The sequence below is a fragment of the Halichoerus grypus genome, chromosome 2 (genome assembly GCF_964656455.1).
Source record: "Halichoerus grypus chromosome 2, mHalGry1.hap1.1, whole genome shotgun sequence".
Taxonomy (NCBI): Eukaryota; Metazoa; Chordata; class Mammalia; order Carnivora; family Phocidae; genus Halichoerus; species Halichoerus grypus.
Window position 1 is genome coordinate 94,432,838 of NC_135713.1, and position 15,147 is coordinate 94,447,984.

The window sequence follows — 15,147 nt, forward strand, 5'->3', positions numbered from 1 at the left end:
CAAATTCAGTGGAATTTTTACTATTTCCTATAGTGGAAGCATTCTCCATGGAACCAAGACCTTTAATCTAATAGAGCCTAAGGTGACATGGACAATAATAACAAATACCACAAGTAGTTTACTGGATTTGGTGGTAAAAGGTGCCTATCCTATTTCCATCAGTTGGTTTCTTGGTTCCATTCCATGTATTCTATGTATTGAGGGACAGTATATCAGCTATTAGTTCAGTGCATATGTCATATCCTGGGGAATGGTGGCTCAACCAAGTTGTCACATTAGCTGAGTCTTTAACAGTTATTCTACCATTCTATTAAACTGGTTACTTCTAGGTGATGAGGCATATGATAAGATCAGAGGATTCTGTGGTCTCACTGTTATACTTCTTTTGATCTCAGGCAATGTTGAGTGTGATACCCTGTCAATAAGCAAATCCCTATCTAGAGTAGATGTCAGTTCTGGTAAGGATAGATCACTGTCTGTGTCAGTTTAGATCCTTCAAGAAGCAGAAGCCAAGATGGGACTAGAAATGCAAGGATCTATCGAAGGAAACACCTGTAAAGGACATGAGCTGGGAGCAACTTCAGACTGCAAGACAGGTCTTGTCTGACACCTGTGAAAAGGAGGGAAGGAAAGATTGGGTAGAAAGAGCTTTAGACTTCGGTGAAGTTCTTGTGAAGTCTTCCCAGGTTAATAGGGAGTTCCTGAGCAAAGGTTTCCCATTAGAGGAATCCCATGTTGGACAGGGATCATCTGGCTCTAATACCATGCTGTGCTCAGTAACTGGAGAGAAGCATGTCCTTGGTGTAAATACATGAATCCAAAGGTGTAGAAGGTGGAGGCTGACAGTTAACTATGCTTCCTACAGAAGCTTCTCTTAAAGGTAGACCTGAACAGTGTACTCTCATGGTTGCTACACTGTACATTCCAGAGAGGAAGTGGTCCTATGTAATGGAGCTTTCAACCAGATAGTCTTCTCCTGGAATGGTGCCATATCAAGGGCTCGGTATTGGTCTCTACTGCTGGCAGGTTTGACAGTCAGCAATGGCTGCAGCTAGGTCAGCCTGGAGGAAAAGGAGCCCTGCATAGTCTCTGCATTAGTTATCTATTGCTGCATAACAAAGTACCTCAAAAGTTAGTGGCTTAAAACAACAAACATTTATTATCTCACCCTCCATATAAAGCCACTGACCAAGGGTTCTGCTAGCAGCTTTGCAGCAGGAGGAAGATTTCTCTTTCCAAGTGTCTTTAGGGCAACCTCTAACTGGGCTATCGTGCAGCAGCAGTCCCTATATAGTTAACACGCACTTACTGTACTGACCCATCTGTGGATGAGGTCCACATTTTCTTTCTCCATTACAAAACTTTGGTTGAAGGGAATCTCCAGGGAAGCCGTAGAGTTGAGGGAGATGTGTTGGTGAAACTAACAGAATTAGATGTCCTAGGAATTTACAGGTGACTTCTGGACCTGCTCAGGCTCAATCCCAGATGTACCATTTTTGCACAATGGATTACTATTATGCCCACCCATAAATGAATCTGATAATAGTCCTTTGATAATTGGTGGCTTTGTCCCTATAGTTTCTGGGTGGCACGTTATCAATTCTCAGTCTCTCCTAGGGCCCAGAGTGTCTCTGGGGTTGTCTTTCAAAAAGTGAGTATTTCTCTACCACAACAGGCATGACCTATATGCTTTTCTCCTCTTCGGGTTTACCAGAGACTTCACACAGTATCCTTAGCCACGAGATGCATCAACATCATTGAATCTACTGGTTCGTATGCCCTGAATAGCAGGGGAGCTTGTTCTGCAGCCCAAACTGGATGCAGAACCCCACTCTTGCTCGGTCCCCCACTCAAAGCTGCTGTGTTCTGCTTCACTTGATTCATCTGCCAGAATAGTACTCCCAAGTGCAGTGTATTACTACCCCACTTACTTGGAAAGTGATTCCGAGGCCAGGAATGAGCAATGGATAAATGGAACAGGGAAAGAAGAAAAGGAAATTCAAGCGTGGATTACTGAGTTTGTCAGTTGCTACAGGTGACTGGTATTTGATTCCATGGGATCAACTGAAGAGTTTTATGAAATATGTCTACTGCATGGAGACCTAAGAAGGGGAGCATTTGAAGTACTGGGTTGTGCACACATGTGTACTGAGAAGTTTCCCATGCCTGTCTCCTGTCCCTGTGGGGCTCTGGACCATGCCTGAAGCAAGGCACTTCCAGATTGCAGTCCTGCAATGCTGGTCAAAGCCTGAGTGTGGACTGGGTGCCACTGCAGTGGCTCCAGTTAGAGGGAGGGCCAAGAGAATTTGAAAAAATGTACAAGTAGCAGTGAAGAAAGTGGATCTTCTAGATCTCTTCAGAAGGGGTGCAATTCTTAATGATGAAGGAAACATTTCAAGTCTTACCAGTACCCAGAAGTAATTATCAGAGACATTTCACAAAAATATACTTGTACCAACAGTACTTCTTGATTTAAGTTATTTCTCCAGGGATGTCTTCTCCAGCTGGCCACCTGGTTTTACTCAACAGAAGTATAGCATCAGAGCAACTGCATGTTAGCCCTGTGTAAGTCTCAGTGCATGCAGCTTGTCTCAGAGTTCCAGGAAGGTAAAGACATGACCAGTCCTTTGTTTGTGTCAAAATTAGAGATCTATCTCAGTCCCATATTTGACTTTTCTTTAACTCAGAAAAAACTTACTATGTTTCTCCTAAGAACTAGGCATTGACCTTGGTGCTGAGGAGACTAAGATGAATGTATTGTGGTCTCTAATCTTGAGGAGCTTGGAGTCAATTGGGAGAGAATGGCATGGAGAGATGGCAAGAGTGAGTTCATAGCTCTGTAAGCGTATGGGGAAAACAACTTGTTGTTTGTGAGGCAATCTGCAGTGAAAAATATTACCACAACCCTCCAAGATTAGCAAGGGAAGAATTGCCACTCAGGGAGGAGATAACTACACTTTCCTCTTCTTGCTCTGACAGATTCTCCAAGTTTGGGGGCATCTCTTCAACCCTCAATCTCAAATGCTGATAAATGTATCCCTTAAAGAGTAGCCTACGGATTCATTCCTATAGTTCACCTAAGTCCCAGGCTGGAATATTTAAAAACAACTCAATTAAGATTTAAGGATAACACAACAAAAGGATGCCAAACAGTGAGAAATGCAGTTTACATAGTTTGTATTTCTTTTCTTTTACTTCCTTTTTTTTATTTTAAAGCAGCCTGGCTTGGAGCCCAACATGGGACTTGAATTCACAACACCAAGATCAAGACATGAGCTGAGATCAAGAGTTGGATGCCCAACTGACTGAGCCATTCAGATGCCCCATCATGTACATTTCTATATTCATATGAATGTGCATCCTATTGTGTTCTTAGTTTCCTGTTTACGGCCTCATTTCCAGATTACTTATTTATTTAATGAACGCTTTGTATGGGGCTTAAGAAGTACCAGCACTGTCCTAAGCACTTTACAAATGTTAACTTATTTTAAGCTCTATAACAATCTGATGAGGTGGGTATTATTATCACCCACATTTTAAAGAGGAAAAAACTGTGGCATAGAGTGGTTAGTAACTTGTCCAGTTTTACACAGTTAGTAAGAAGCAGAGCTATGATGTGACCCTAGGCAGTCAGGGCCAGAGCTCATGCTCTTAACCACTACTCTAAACTCCTGACACTGGGGACAATTTCACCTGATTCCCTATCCTTAAGGGTGGGGCCAAACTCCATGATCTTAACGCATAGCCTCAAGTATACAATATAACATATACAGACACAGATAAACACACACTGTCCTTGAGGGCCTGGGCATGGGCCTGGGTACACACAGCAGCAGCATCTGTCTTTGGGTTATAGTAATTACTGGTTTACAGTAAAGTCACAGATGATACAAAATCATTAAAATAAAGAAATAAGAGGACAAAAGGGTAGAGATGGAGTTGGGGGTTGGAAAAGACACTTGGTGTTTACATCAGAAAACCTAGGCTGAGGGAAACTCCTGCAAATCAGTGTACGACTTAGCTCTGAAATTCTGGAAATCAAGGAAAAAGAATATGAAGAGTACATGGCTTTTATTGCCTGACTGAAGGAAGATCCTTGACAGTAGCAAGAGCCCTAGCTGCACAATCTTTTGGTCTGTGGGTTTGGCTGCTGTTGTTTCTTTGCCTTAAAAAGGCTCCCAGTAACTTTATATTAATGATCTACTAGATTTCTAACTGTAGCATTTTGCTTTGGTGACTCTGCTGTTTTTTTGTTTTGTTTTGGAACCCCATCCTTGCCCCTCCACCAGTATGTCATAAATTTGCTGTGTCACTTGAATTGTATTTCAGTGTGCCAGCCAGTCGGATGACATTATTTATTGATTAGCATCTGCTGTGTATGGAACCTGGGTCTTAAAGGACTTTCAAACAATAGTTTTTAAAAGAAATATACTAAAAATAAAATTTAATATTGGGTGATTCAAAAGCATTCAGGCAGCATTGAATAGGCAGGGGTCAGTCATGGTAGACTTTCTCCAGAAGGTGGGTTTTGATCCTGGATTTAAACTAAGGGTCTTGGACCGGCAGGGGTGGAAGAGTGTTCCAGAGTTAACCATGACAGCCAGAATGAGGAAATCAAGTGTAGGGAATGGAAAAGACAATCAGGTAGATGTCTTTGAAAGATGACACCAAGAAATAAGAAAACAAAGGAGGCTCTGCTCTGCCCTGCATCCTTTGGGGGACTCCATCAGGAAGAGGCTGACTGGAGGTGCACTTCATTTTATGCAACAGACACAACGCTTGAAAGTATAAAATAAGAGTAAAAAGTGGAGCGTCTACTGTGCATCAGGCACTGAGATTTAATTTTCATATCTACTCTGTAAAGTGGGAATTATTTTCATTTTGCACACAAGGCAGTGGGCTCAGCAGTGAGGTTAAGTGGCCCATGTGCCCAGTGTTGTCTAATTATTATACCGTGGAACCTCCAAAGTCAGTCGGGTTGTGTGACCACGAAGCCCAAGCTTTTGTATGCCACATACATTTTTGTAACTTGAATATTGAAGATAAGCAAGTGGTGAGGATTATTTGAATAAGTCCTAGAGTCATTTCTTCTGTGAGTTACATGTCCACAAACACGTTTTGCAAAGGTCCGAGGTAGAGATTTTCTTGACTGAGTGCATGATGTTAGTTTATTTCATTAAACATACATTACTTTGCCCCATTTGACACCAGATAATGACACCGAAAATATCCTTAATACAATTTTTAGGTCATTCCGTCCATTAGGCAGATAATTTCGCAAAGCAATGTCATGGCCAAACCAATCTACCGGGGAAGATAACTGAAGTTTCCCACAACGCCCAGGCTGTGGAGACCGGGAAAAGTGTAACTCGTGTCCACACTAAAAGAAAGGCTGTTCAAACACTAAAAGGAAGGCTGTCCGAGCGAGACGAGGGCAGGTTCCACGAGGGGGAAAGTGGGTGGAGCGGATGACAGCAGCTGCGTGGAGTGACCCGCCCTGGGCCCGCGAGCCTCCGACCCCGCCCATCGGTGTGGCCCGGCACCAGGGCCGCGCCGGGGTCTGCGCATGCGCGCGGGGCCACGGCGACTACGCCGACACTACCACCTCCTACGCGCCGTCTTCCGCCACTGTTACCCTAGCTCTCCACCCTTCCTTCCCGCGGCGCTCGAGGGATCATGGCCGATCCTCGCGTGAGGCAGATCAAGATCAAAACCGGCGTGGTGAAGCGGTAAGGAGCCGCGAGCGGCGCACACGCCGCCTCCTCTCCTTCGCCTTATGGCGGTCCGAGAGGCCGGGCGGAGCGCAGGCCCAAAGCGGGCTCCGGACTCCAGGCCTCACCTGGGGCTCCGCGGCCGGGACGCGGCGGGGACGCGTCGGTGCCTGAGCCCGCGGGCCGGGACACCACCCCCCCCCCCGCCCCGGCCGTCTTTCTCCTAGAGAACCGAACCGTTGGGCGGTGGGGGTCGGCGCGGCCCCGCCCCTCGGGCGCCGGCGGTAGAGGAGACCGGGGAGCGGCGGCCGGGGAGGTGGAGGGGCGGCGGCCCGGAGCCGGAGAGGGCGCCGTTTGGGGTCGTACCTCCGGGGTGCGCGCACCGCGGGTCTCCCTGCCCAGCTTGACTGGTGGGAGGCGGATTCAGTCCATTACCTGCCCTCAGATGGATGCGCAAGCCGTTCTGAAGTTTAGCGGGGACGCCGAGAGCCCGGCCCGCAAAAATGAGGCCTTGTTGGGGCCCTGTGATCTAACATGGCAGGCGGGACTCCCAGTCTCTAAGAACTTGCAGCACACTCATCAAACTTCTGTGGCCTGTCTCTCCCCTCCGTCAGTTTCCCCGAAGTTCGCCCCAGAAACTGTGGGATGCTGTTTAAATAACTATCCTGGGTAGGCCCGTCCTGTAATTGGCCATAATTCTGAGTGCTGTTGGACACTTCAGTACTTATTAGATTTTTATGCTTCAGACCCAGGAACATCAAACTTTTTGATGAGGCATTCTCGGAGAAAAGATAAACAGCCCCCAGAAGAAGCAGGCTATTTTGCAGTAGAAGTAAATGTCTAATCCTAGCCGTCTGGCTTCTTCCTCCCTTTCCTCCCCACCTTTCCTCCCTTTGTTGATATTTCCACCGGAGGAAGGACAGGCAAAGGGAAGAATAAATTCACTTACTAAGGTACTGCCTCTGAGGATCGCACTGTACTTCCCTAGAAGCTTTATTGTTACGGCAGTAGGAAGATTCTGTGAGTAGTAGTTAAGTGAACAGCCTTTTCTCAAGTGAGACTGGGTTCAAATCTTGATTCTGCCATTTATTATGTGTTGCTGAATACCTTACATTGCACCGTGCCTCGGTTACCTCATCTGTAAAGTGGAGTTAGTAGCCACCTCATGCAGTTCTTGCAAGAAATGCCTGCTGTTTTTTTTAACACAGTATGTGGCAAATAGTAAGTGGCTAGTTAATGTTAACTTAATAGTATTGTTTATGTACCTGTTTTACAAATGAGAAGCTGAGGATTAATGAAGTTAAAGTAGAAAAACTAAACTCGTGCTAGTTAATGGCAGAACAGGGAAAAGAACCAAAGTTTCTGATCTACAGCTATTTAAGCTGCAATGCTTTAAAAAAGAGTATTTTTAAAGATGTGTGAAATAGGGGAATTGACATGTAAAATTGAAGATATAAATAATTTGCACTGTCACTCACCCTAGAATTCTGTTGTTCACTTTTGCTAGGTTTTGTTTATGTCATTTTAGTAGATCTATTTGGCAGAAGTACCAGGGTATCACAGAGAGTGCTTTAGGCCAAAAGTCATGAGAAATGACTCCTGATGATAGTTGTCCATTATAGTAGATCTATTTGGCAGAAGTACCAGGGTATCACAGAGAGTGCTTTAGGCCAAAAGTCATGAGAAATGACTCCTGATGATAGTTGTCCATTAATTACCTGTATGATCTTGTCATTTCTCATCCTAATGATCTACACTAGTTTATAAAATTAGTTCCAGTAGTTATATGATTATAATACATATTCTAGAGAAAACACACCCATTTAAATAATTAATAAGCTAAGTTTTTAGGCTTTCAAAAATTGTCAAGCGCATATGGAAATAACTTGGAAATAAAGTTTGGTTTTCAATTTATTTCAATAGAGCATTATCAAACTTTAATTTTGATTCTTTGTACTTCAGTACAAAAAATTTACCATTTTTGTGAAACCCCTTCATAATTTACTATTTACTTAAAATTTACGTATTTACTCAAATTGCTTATAAATTACTGGAACTGTCTACCACAGATTTTTTTCATGGTTTTTCTAAGGACATTTTGGTGTAGAACTTCCCCATTTGTAGTAAAAGGAGATACATTCTTTAAAAAACCTAAAATTTCTATTTTAACTGTTCATTATTTATATTTTACCTTGGTAGACAACCATCTAAATCCATAAATATTGTTCCCTGTCTCTCTTCTGTTATTTTTTGCCAGAAAGTTATTTTGCTGATTCCATCTTTTGCCTTAGTGTCCTATTTTTTAAATTCTACATTTTACTTCAGCAAAGAAAAAAGTAGATAACGCAAGATACAGCGGCAACATATTAATAATTGTTAGGGTGGAATGATCATGGGCTTCATTATGTTCTTCTCTGTATATGTTTAAAATTTTTCATAATAAAAAGGTCTTCAAAAAGTCATCATTCCTGTCTCCCAGTTATTTCAGGTTTTCTCTCCAGGAGTTGAGAGCCATTAGAATTATATTCTAGTTATAAGTTCTAGAGTTCAGTTTGGGTGGCTTTCCTAGGGAGGGTGAATTCTTAGAGATTAGTGTCTAATCAATCTGCTAGAATACTTCAGGGATCCAGAAGTTCCCTGTAGTGGGTTTTAGTAAGAAATCTGAGCAGGGATGTGGAAAGTTATAAGAGTATGGAAATAGGCAATAAGTAGATGATGGTATTTGGCAACAGAGAGATCAATGAATGAAAGGTGTGAGTCTCAGCATGTTGGCAGAATGGTGAAGGCAGTCCAGTGATGGCAAATCACATTAGACAGGAAAGTAGAAGCAAGTTTCAGGGGTTTTAGGTTAGGCCCTAAGGAAATAGGCAGAAGCCTTTCAGTACCCTAGACCTAAAGAAACTTTGTTATCTCATATGGTAACAAAGGGAAAGGATCAGATTGCTGGAAATAGGTTTTGAGAAAGAGGTTAGAACTCTAGAAACAAGGAAAGAGTCCAGTTACTAAGAATGGCTTATAAGAGTTGGACAGCAATGAGGCTAACTTGGTACTGAGCCTCTCAAGGGCTCCTTAAATATCCCCTTCCCAGTAACAGGATTGTTTTTCCAGAGCTAATTATGGCTGTAAGAGATGTGTGCAGTTTCTTCAAGCAGCAGCCTTTGTTCACATGTGACTCATTATTTAATGAGTGTTAGTTGGTGGGTTCGGGTCTGGCACCAAGATCCATGTTTCAGGCTTTTGCTAGACCTACTGGTATCTGTCACTGGGTCACAGCTAATGTAGCAGCCTAGCGGGGAGTTATCAAATATCACTCCAATTTTCGTTTTCTCCAGTGCATAACTGAAAATCCCCCCTCCCTTTTTTTGATATCTTGGTGGCATCAGTTGTCCCAGTTTACCTGGGATTGAGGGGTTTCTAAGATGTAGACTCTTCGGTGCTAACACTGGGAAAGTCTCAGGCAAACCAGGATGATTTATATTAGTACTTCTGCTGTAACTAGCTAACATACCACTGTTTTGTGTGCCATGATTTATTTGGAGGCTATTTGCTGATAATACAACTGTGAATTGAATGTTGTACCTTACTTAAATTAAAACTTAACTGTGTCCTATAAATATGAATCCTTGCCAGAGTAGTTTTCTGTATCAATTTAAATTGTTAGGGACTTAGAAAATAACTTTTATTAAAGTAGAAGAAAATCGAGGCTCGATGTTTTAAATGTTGATATGGTATTTCAGCTTAATGATCTATGTCTCCTGTAAATTCCCAAGTAAGATTTGTGTTTATAAAATAAGTTTTTTTTTACTAGATTTATGGTAAGTACAAGAATACTTATGCAAAAACAAAATGTTATGCATTTAACATAAAAGTTTATTTAATAACCTTAAAGCCAACTTATTTTCAATAAAGCTTGCTAAACTAGCCCACTGGTGAGTGAATTAACTGATTAAAAATACTTTCTTAAATATATCTTTTTTATAACCATTTTAGATTGGTAATGGTTTAAAATCCAACGTGAACAAAGAATGTTAGGGCATTGGAAGTAGCACTGACATTGGCCCATAGTTTTCCTCTGATTAAATGAAAGTGACACCAGTAGATTAGAATGAGACTAGGACAATTCACACTGCAATTGTGTTAGTTTAACTTTAACAATCTTTTAACACTCTTGTTTAAATGTAGCTGACATACCATAATTACAAATCTACAAGCCTTGATTATAGAATTTTACATCATGAATCAGTGGGGAAATTGTATTGATTTTTTTTTTTAAGCAAGCACCTTTCCCAAACTGTGGCATCTTCCCAAATATGTGTATACCTTTACCTTTGATATACAACTGTGTATGATATATATACTATGTACAGCAGGCATAATAACATAAAAATTAAGTAAAATTTCCGTGTTAATAAATATATATTCATATATAATGTATATAATATACTATATTGACATACATTGTATATGTATACTGAATATGTTTATTGTACTGACATAAAAGTGAAAAATAGGAATGACACATATGTTTGCATAGACATAGATGTAGTTTTTCCCCTGTAGCTGTAGTTGTTTATATACTTCTTATATTTAAAGTAAAAATGGATAGAAGTGTGGTGGACAGTATCTGGGAGAGGTTAAGGACATAGCCCTGAAAATTTCCTGTAAGGTTTAGTAGCTTTTTTATCTTTTCTCCCACATCATACCCCTTTGATTTGAGTTAAAGTAAGTTCAGCCAAAATGGCCAACTTCCTGCCTTGAAATTTAGCCAACTCCTTTTGGAATTTCTGTAATGTATTCAGTTCTCTAAAGCGATGGTCAAAGGCAGTGTCAGAATGGATTGCAGGTGGTCAGCTCTTCACCACCTTCTGCCAACTACTTGGCAAGCAGTGACTTTTAGGAGCTACACAGCTGGCAACCACATGTCTCTTCAAGCTGGAAAGGGAGAAAGCTCAGGCCACTCATGACCATGGTTTTCCCAACACAAGCTGTATTATTCTGTAAGTTAAATGTGGAAGTGGAAGATCTTTTGACCTGTGTGTGTGTGTGTGTGTGTGTGTGTGTGTACGTGTGAATGTGTTCTGTCTTCATTGCATTTATTGTTTGGTAGAAAATTTTGAAAATATATAGTAGAGCAAAGTTGGAAAATTTTGTTAATAATGACTAGTCCACAACCCTTAGAATATAAATGCTTGGATGTGTGATCTATGTATTCCAGGGTTCCATTTCCTATAATGATGCTATTTTATTTGCCTAGAGCTGATTTTTATTTTGTTATTTTTTTTTTTTAGGAGAGACTTTAAAAAAAAAAATTATTTTAGAGAGAGAGCACAGAGGGAGAGGGAGAGTCTCAGGCAGACTCCACGCTGAGTGTGGATCTCACGACCCTGAGATCATGACCTGAGCCAAAACCAAGAGTTGGATGCTTAACCCACTGAGCTACCCAGGGGCCCGTAGAGGTGATTTTTAAAAAACATCAATCATATGAGTGATCCAGAGATCATTTATTTAGCAGCTTCACTCAGAACCTACGTCTTTGAGTCACTTGGTATAGCATTGGCATATAATAAATACTCAACAAAAGTCTTTCCAGTGAAGAAATGAAGGCACATAATAAATACTCAACAAAAGTCTTTCCATTGAACAAATGAATGAATGGAACCTTATTCTGTAAGGATTTTTTAATATAATAAGCAGTAGGGAGCCATTGAATCAATTACAGTAAGACAGTATAATAGTTACTATAGCTATTTATTGTTGCAGTTTGAGTTAAACAAATAGAATCCCAGGCTCCGTTTAATACATACTATATATGGGACCCTAGACAAGTTAGTTAACCTTTAAAAGCCACAGTTTTCTTAGCTGAAAAATGGGTTAATAATATCTTTCTCATACTGTTGTTGGGAGAATTAAGTAAGGTAATCATGTAAAGCATTTGGCCAAATGCCTGATTGGTAGTAAATGTTTAGTTATGTTAACTGCTGTCATTATTATCATCATCACCATTCTGTAGTTACATAAAGTGTGGATATAGGGCATAAAGATGAATGATCTGATCCCCTGGAGAGGCTGTGAGACTTGCTTTCTTTTAAATTGTGATAAAAATTTGCTTTTTAGTTGTTTGTTATGTTCACTGATTGGCTGCAGAGAGAGAAGGGAGGAAGATGAAGCTTGTGTTTTTGAGTCATCTATAGGACTTTGTAATGGTCATCTTTCTATAAACTGCTGAGGCAGGGATGCCCTACTTACTCTAAAAATCTCTTTATATCAGTGACGTTGTCTTTTTAACAGTTTAAAAAATACTGTATCAATATTATTAACACAATATAACAAAGCCAGTTTCACTCTTAGTGCATTTCTGTAAAGTTTATTGTAGGGAAGAGTAGTCAAGGGAGTTTTTGAGAGCTGTTATTCTAAAATGTATAAACGATTCACTACAACTGTCAAAAGACATTCTTACTTTTCTTTCTTTCTTTCTTTTTAAACCAAAATATTTATTTTGTGATTAATCAGTCGTTGAAATCCTTAAGATGAACTGGACGCTGCAACAGCTGCCCTCTTGGGTTTAGGTGTTGTTCCTTCATGAATCTGTGCCTGAATCTGTGGTATACAATTTTTAGGTGCTTCATTCAACTGGTCCCAGTGGTATTTCGTCTCTTAGCCTTGGTGCTCCAGTTATACTTTCTCTTCTGCTTGGCAAGATAGCCACATTTGCCACCGGTGGACTTCTGAAGGCGGTAGACCTTAGAGCCACAGTAGGGGCACAACGTGTGTATCTTACTGCTATACTTTCCAAATGATGAAGTCCCCTTCCTCATCTCTTTTCTCTGGCTGAGACCAAAGAGCAACATTCTTACAATTCTAATGCTAGTTATTTCCAAACCCTCCTTTATCTTTATCTTTGGTTTTTATCTTTCTGGGTTTTTTTTTAAGGATTTATTTGAGAGAAAGAGAGCGAGAGAGCGTGAGAGCTTGCACAGTGGGGAGGGGCTGAGGGAGAGGGAGAAAGAAACCCAAGCCCACTCCGCATTGAACACAGAGCCTGATGCAGGGCTTAATCTCACGACTCTGAGATCATAACCTGAGCTGAAATTAAGAGCCCAAGGCCTAAGTGACTGCACCACCCAGGCACCCCAAGGTTTTTATCTTTGGTTTTTAACTGAGTTCCCTGTTTATTGTTGTCATTGAGATCCTTTAACTTGTGCTAAAGAAGTATCTTAGGGAGTCTTATGTATATACATGCGTTCTAACTCACAGTTTGTCTATAAAGGTTATCAGAACAAGTAGGCACGTACTTTTTAACTGAATGACCCTCAGGTTCTGAGCAGTACTAGATGGCATGCTTTTAATATGGCCTCCATTGCCTGAAAAACATCTGTACTCTATGAAATTTTTGAAGACCTATAAATCTACTGGAATGTATTTCCACTTAGATTACTGGTATAGCATTGTAATTTTGATCTCCCAAGCCTAGAATGTTAAGTTCTAAGGATTCTGCATTATGTCAAGATATACAAAGATTTTCTTGAAGCCATGCAGTTTTTGTCACCTTTTTAGGGACCAGAGGGGTGGTGTCTAACACATTGCTTTTTACAAAGTAGACATTTAATACGTACTTGTCAGTCGAGTTACAGAATGGAGGGAACTAGAGAAGAGGTCAATTATATGCCCGGGAACAGCTCAAGAATCTGGAAAAAGAAGTTGCTTTATAACAGTGAGAGATGGAGAAAGTTGATGAATACTCTCTTTAAACTTCAGGAGCAACAGAACTAGCTCTAATAATCTCAGCCTTCAAAGACTTGTCAAGATAGTACTTTTATTAGAGAAACAAGATAAGAAAATAATTTCTATCAAGGATTTGTTTAAAAGTTAACTTTACAGCATTTTTAAGCTATGTTGGAGACTACTGTAGAAAAATTTTTAATTATTAAAGTTCGATCAAGAAATGTTTTATAGTTTGCCTAGAACTAACCAGAACACTGTCTCCCTTTGATTGTAATTTAATAGAGGTAGGTGTATGTGTATGTGTGTTACTGTCCATTGTTAAGTTACTTACAAAAATAGGCTCGTGCACTGCAGGGTTTTTTTTTTTTTTTTAAGATTTTATTTATTTGAGAGAGAGAGAGAGAGAGAAACAGCATGAGAGGGGAGAGGGTCAGAGGGAGAAGCAGGCTCCCCGCTGAGCCGGGAGCCCGATGCGGGACTTGATCCGAGGACTCCAGGATCATGACCTGAGCTGAAGGCAGTCGCCCAACCAACTGAGCCACCCAGGTGCCCCAGGGTTTTTTTCTTTTTTTAAATCTAAGAAAAATGTAGGGTTATAGGTAAATTGAAATCTTATTATGAGCAGTAGGTGGTATTCCAGAGAAACTAAAACAGCAAAGTTTTGGGCTCGGTCCTTAAATCTGTGCTGTTAAATTATGCAGTGTACATGTATCGGAATATTTATTCTTAGAACTTCAAGTATCACTTTATGTAAATCCCTGATCTCTAGCTTTATCCTGAACTTTAGACTCATTTTAAAGTATTGAATGAATGCCCTTATTTTAGTTTTCACTAAATCTGTTTTCACTCCATCTGATTTCACGCCATCTGACACCAAACTGATTACCTTCTCAAATCTGATCCTCTTCACCTGTGTTCTTTTATGCAGAAAAATTATTTTTAAAAACCTGCCTTGTTTTTCTCTTTTTTTTTTTTAAAGATTTCACTCATTTATTTGACAGAGAGCACAAGCAGGAGGAGCAGCAGAGGGAGAGGGAGAAGCAGGCTCCCCACTGAGTAGGGAGCCTGATGCTGGGCTTGATCCCAGGACCCTGGGATCATGACCTGAGCTGAAGGCAGACTCCTAACCAATCGAGCCACCCAGGGCCCCGAGCGGTAATTATTTTATGTATAAAAAAAAAAATGCAGAGAAAACCCAATAAACCTGAAATGAAACACTATAGGTACATTTGAAGTGCCCTTTCTGAGTCAGTTCCTCTCCCTCTTTGCCTGTAATTTTTATTCTGAATTTGACTTCATCATTTCCATGCATATTTTAAACTTTTAATTTATATTGGAGATACATAAACCATATTATAATATGTCCTGTGAACTTAACATTATATAACAAAATATATCTGGAAGGATACCCAGGAAACTAGTCATATCGGTTGTCTCCTGGAAGGAAAGCTGTATAACTGGAGGGAGGACAAGAATGGGAGGAAATTTTTATAATTTTAAATCATGTGTTACCTATCAAAATATAAATTAATTAAGAAATTTTACATTGTAAATAGTGTAACTATTCATAAATTCATATTCATACCTATGAAACCTTTTATTAATTTTCATGCATCTTAATATTACTGTTTTTGAGACTCATGTTGAAACATGTAGCTCTAATTCATTCTTTTGTGTGAACGTACTAGTGTTTTTTTTTCATTCTCATGTTTAT

General features: G+C 40.4%; 1 protein-coding gene and 1 pseudogene across 1 annotated transcript in view; one reads left to right on the forward strand and one right to left on the reverse strand.

The window, feature by feature from the left end:
- Positions 1-5,543: 5,543 nt before the first annotated feature.
- The window catches only part of TBCA (tubulin folding cofactor A), an 84,743-nt gene continuing 75,139 nt past the window's right edge, over positions 5,544-15,147 (forward strand). The window contains exon 1 of the mRNA XM_036090137.2: positions 5,544-5,729. Coding sequence (XP_035946030.1) covers positions 5,677-5,729 — 53 coding nt within the window. The 5' untranslated portion in view covers positions 5,544-5,676. The remainder of the gene's footprint in view (positions 5,730-15,147) is intronic.
- LOC118534350 (large ribosomal subunit protein eL37-like) lies at positions 12,228-12,603 on the reverse strand (annotated as a pseudogene).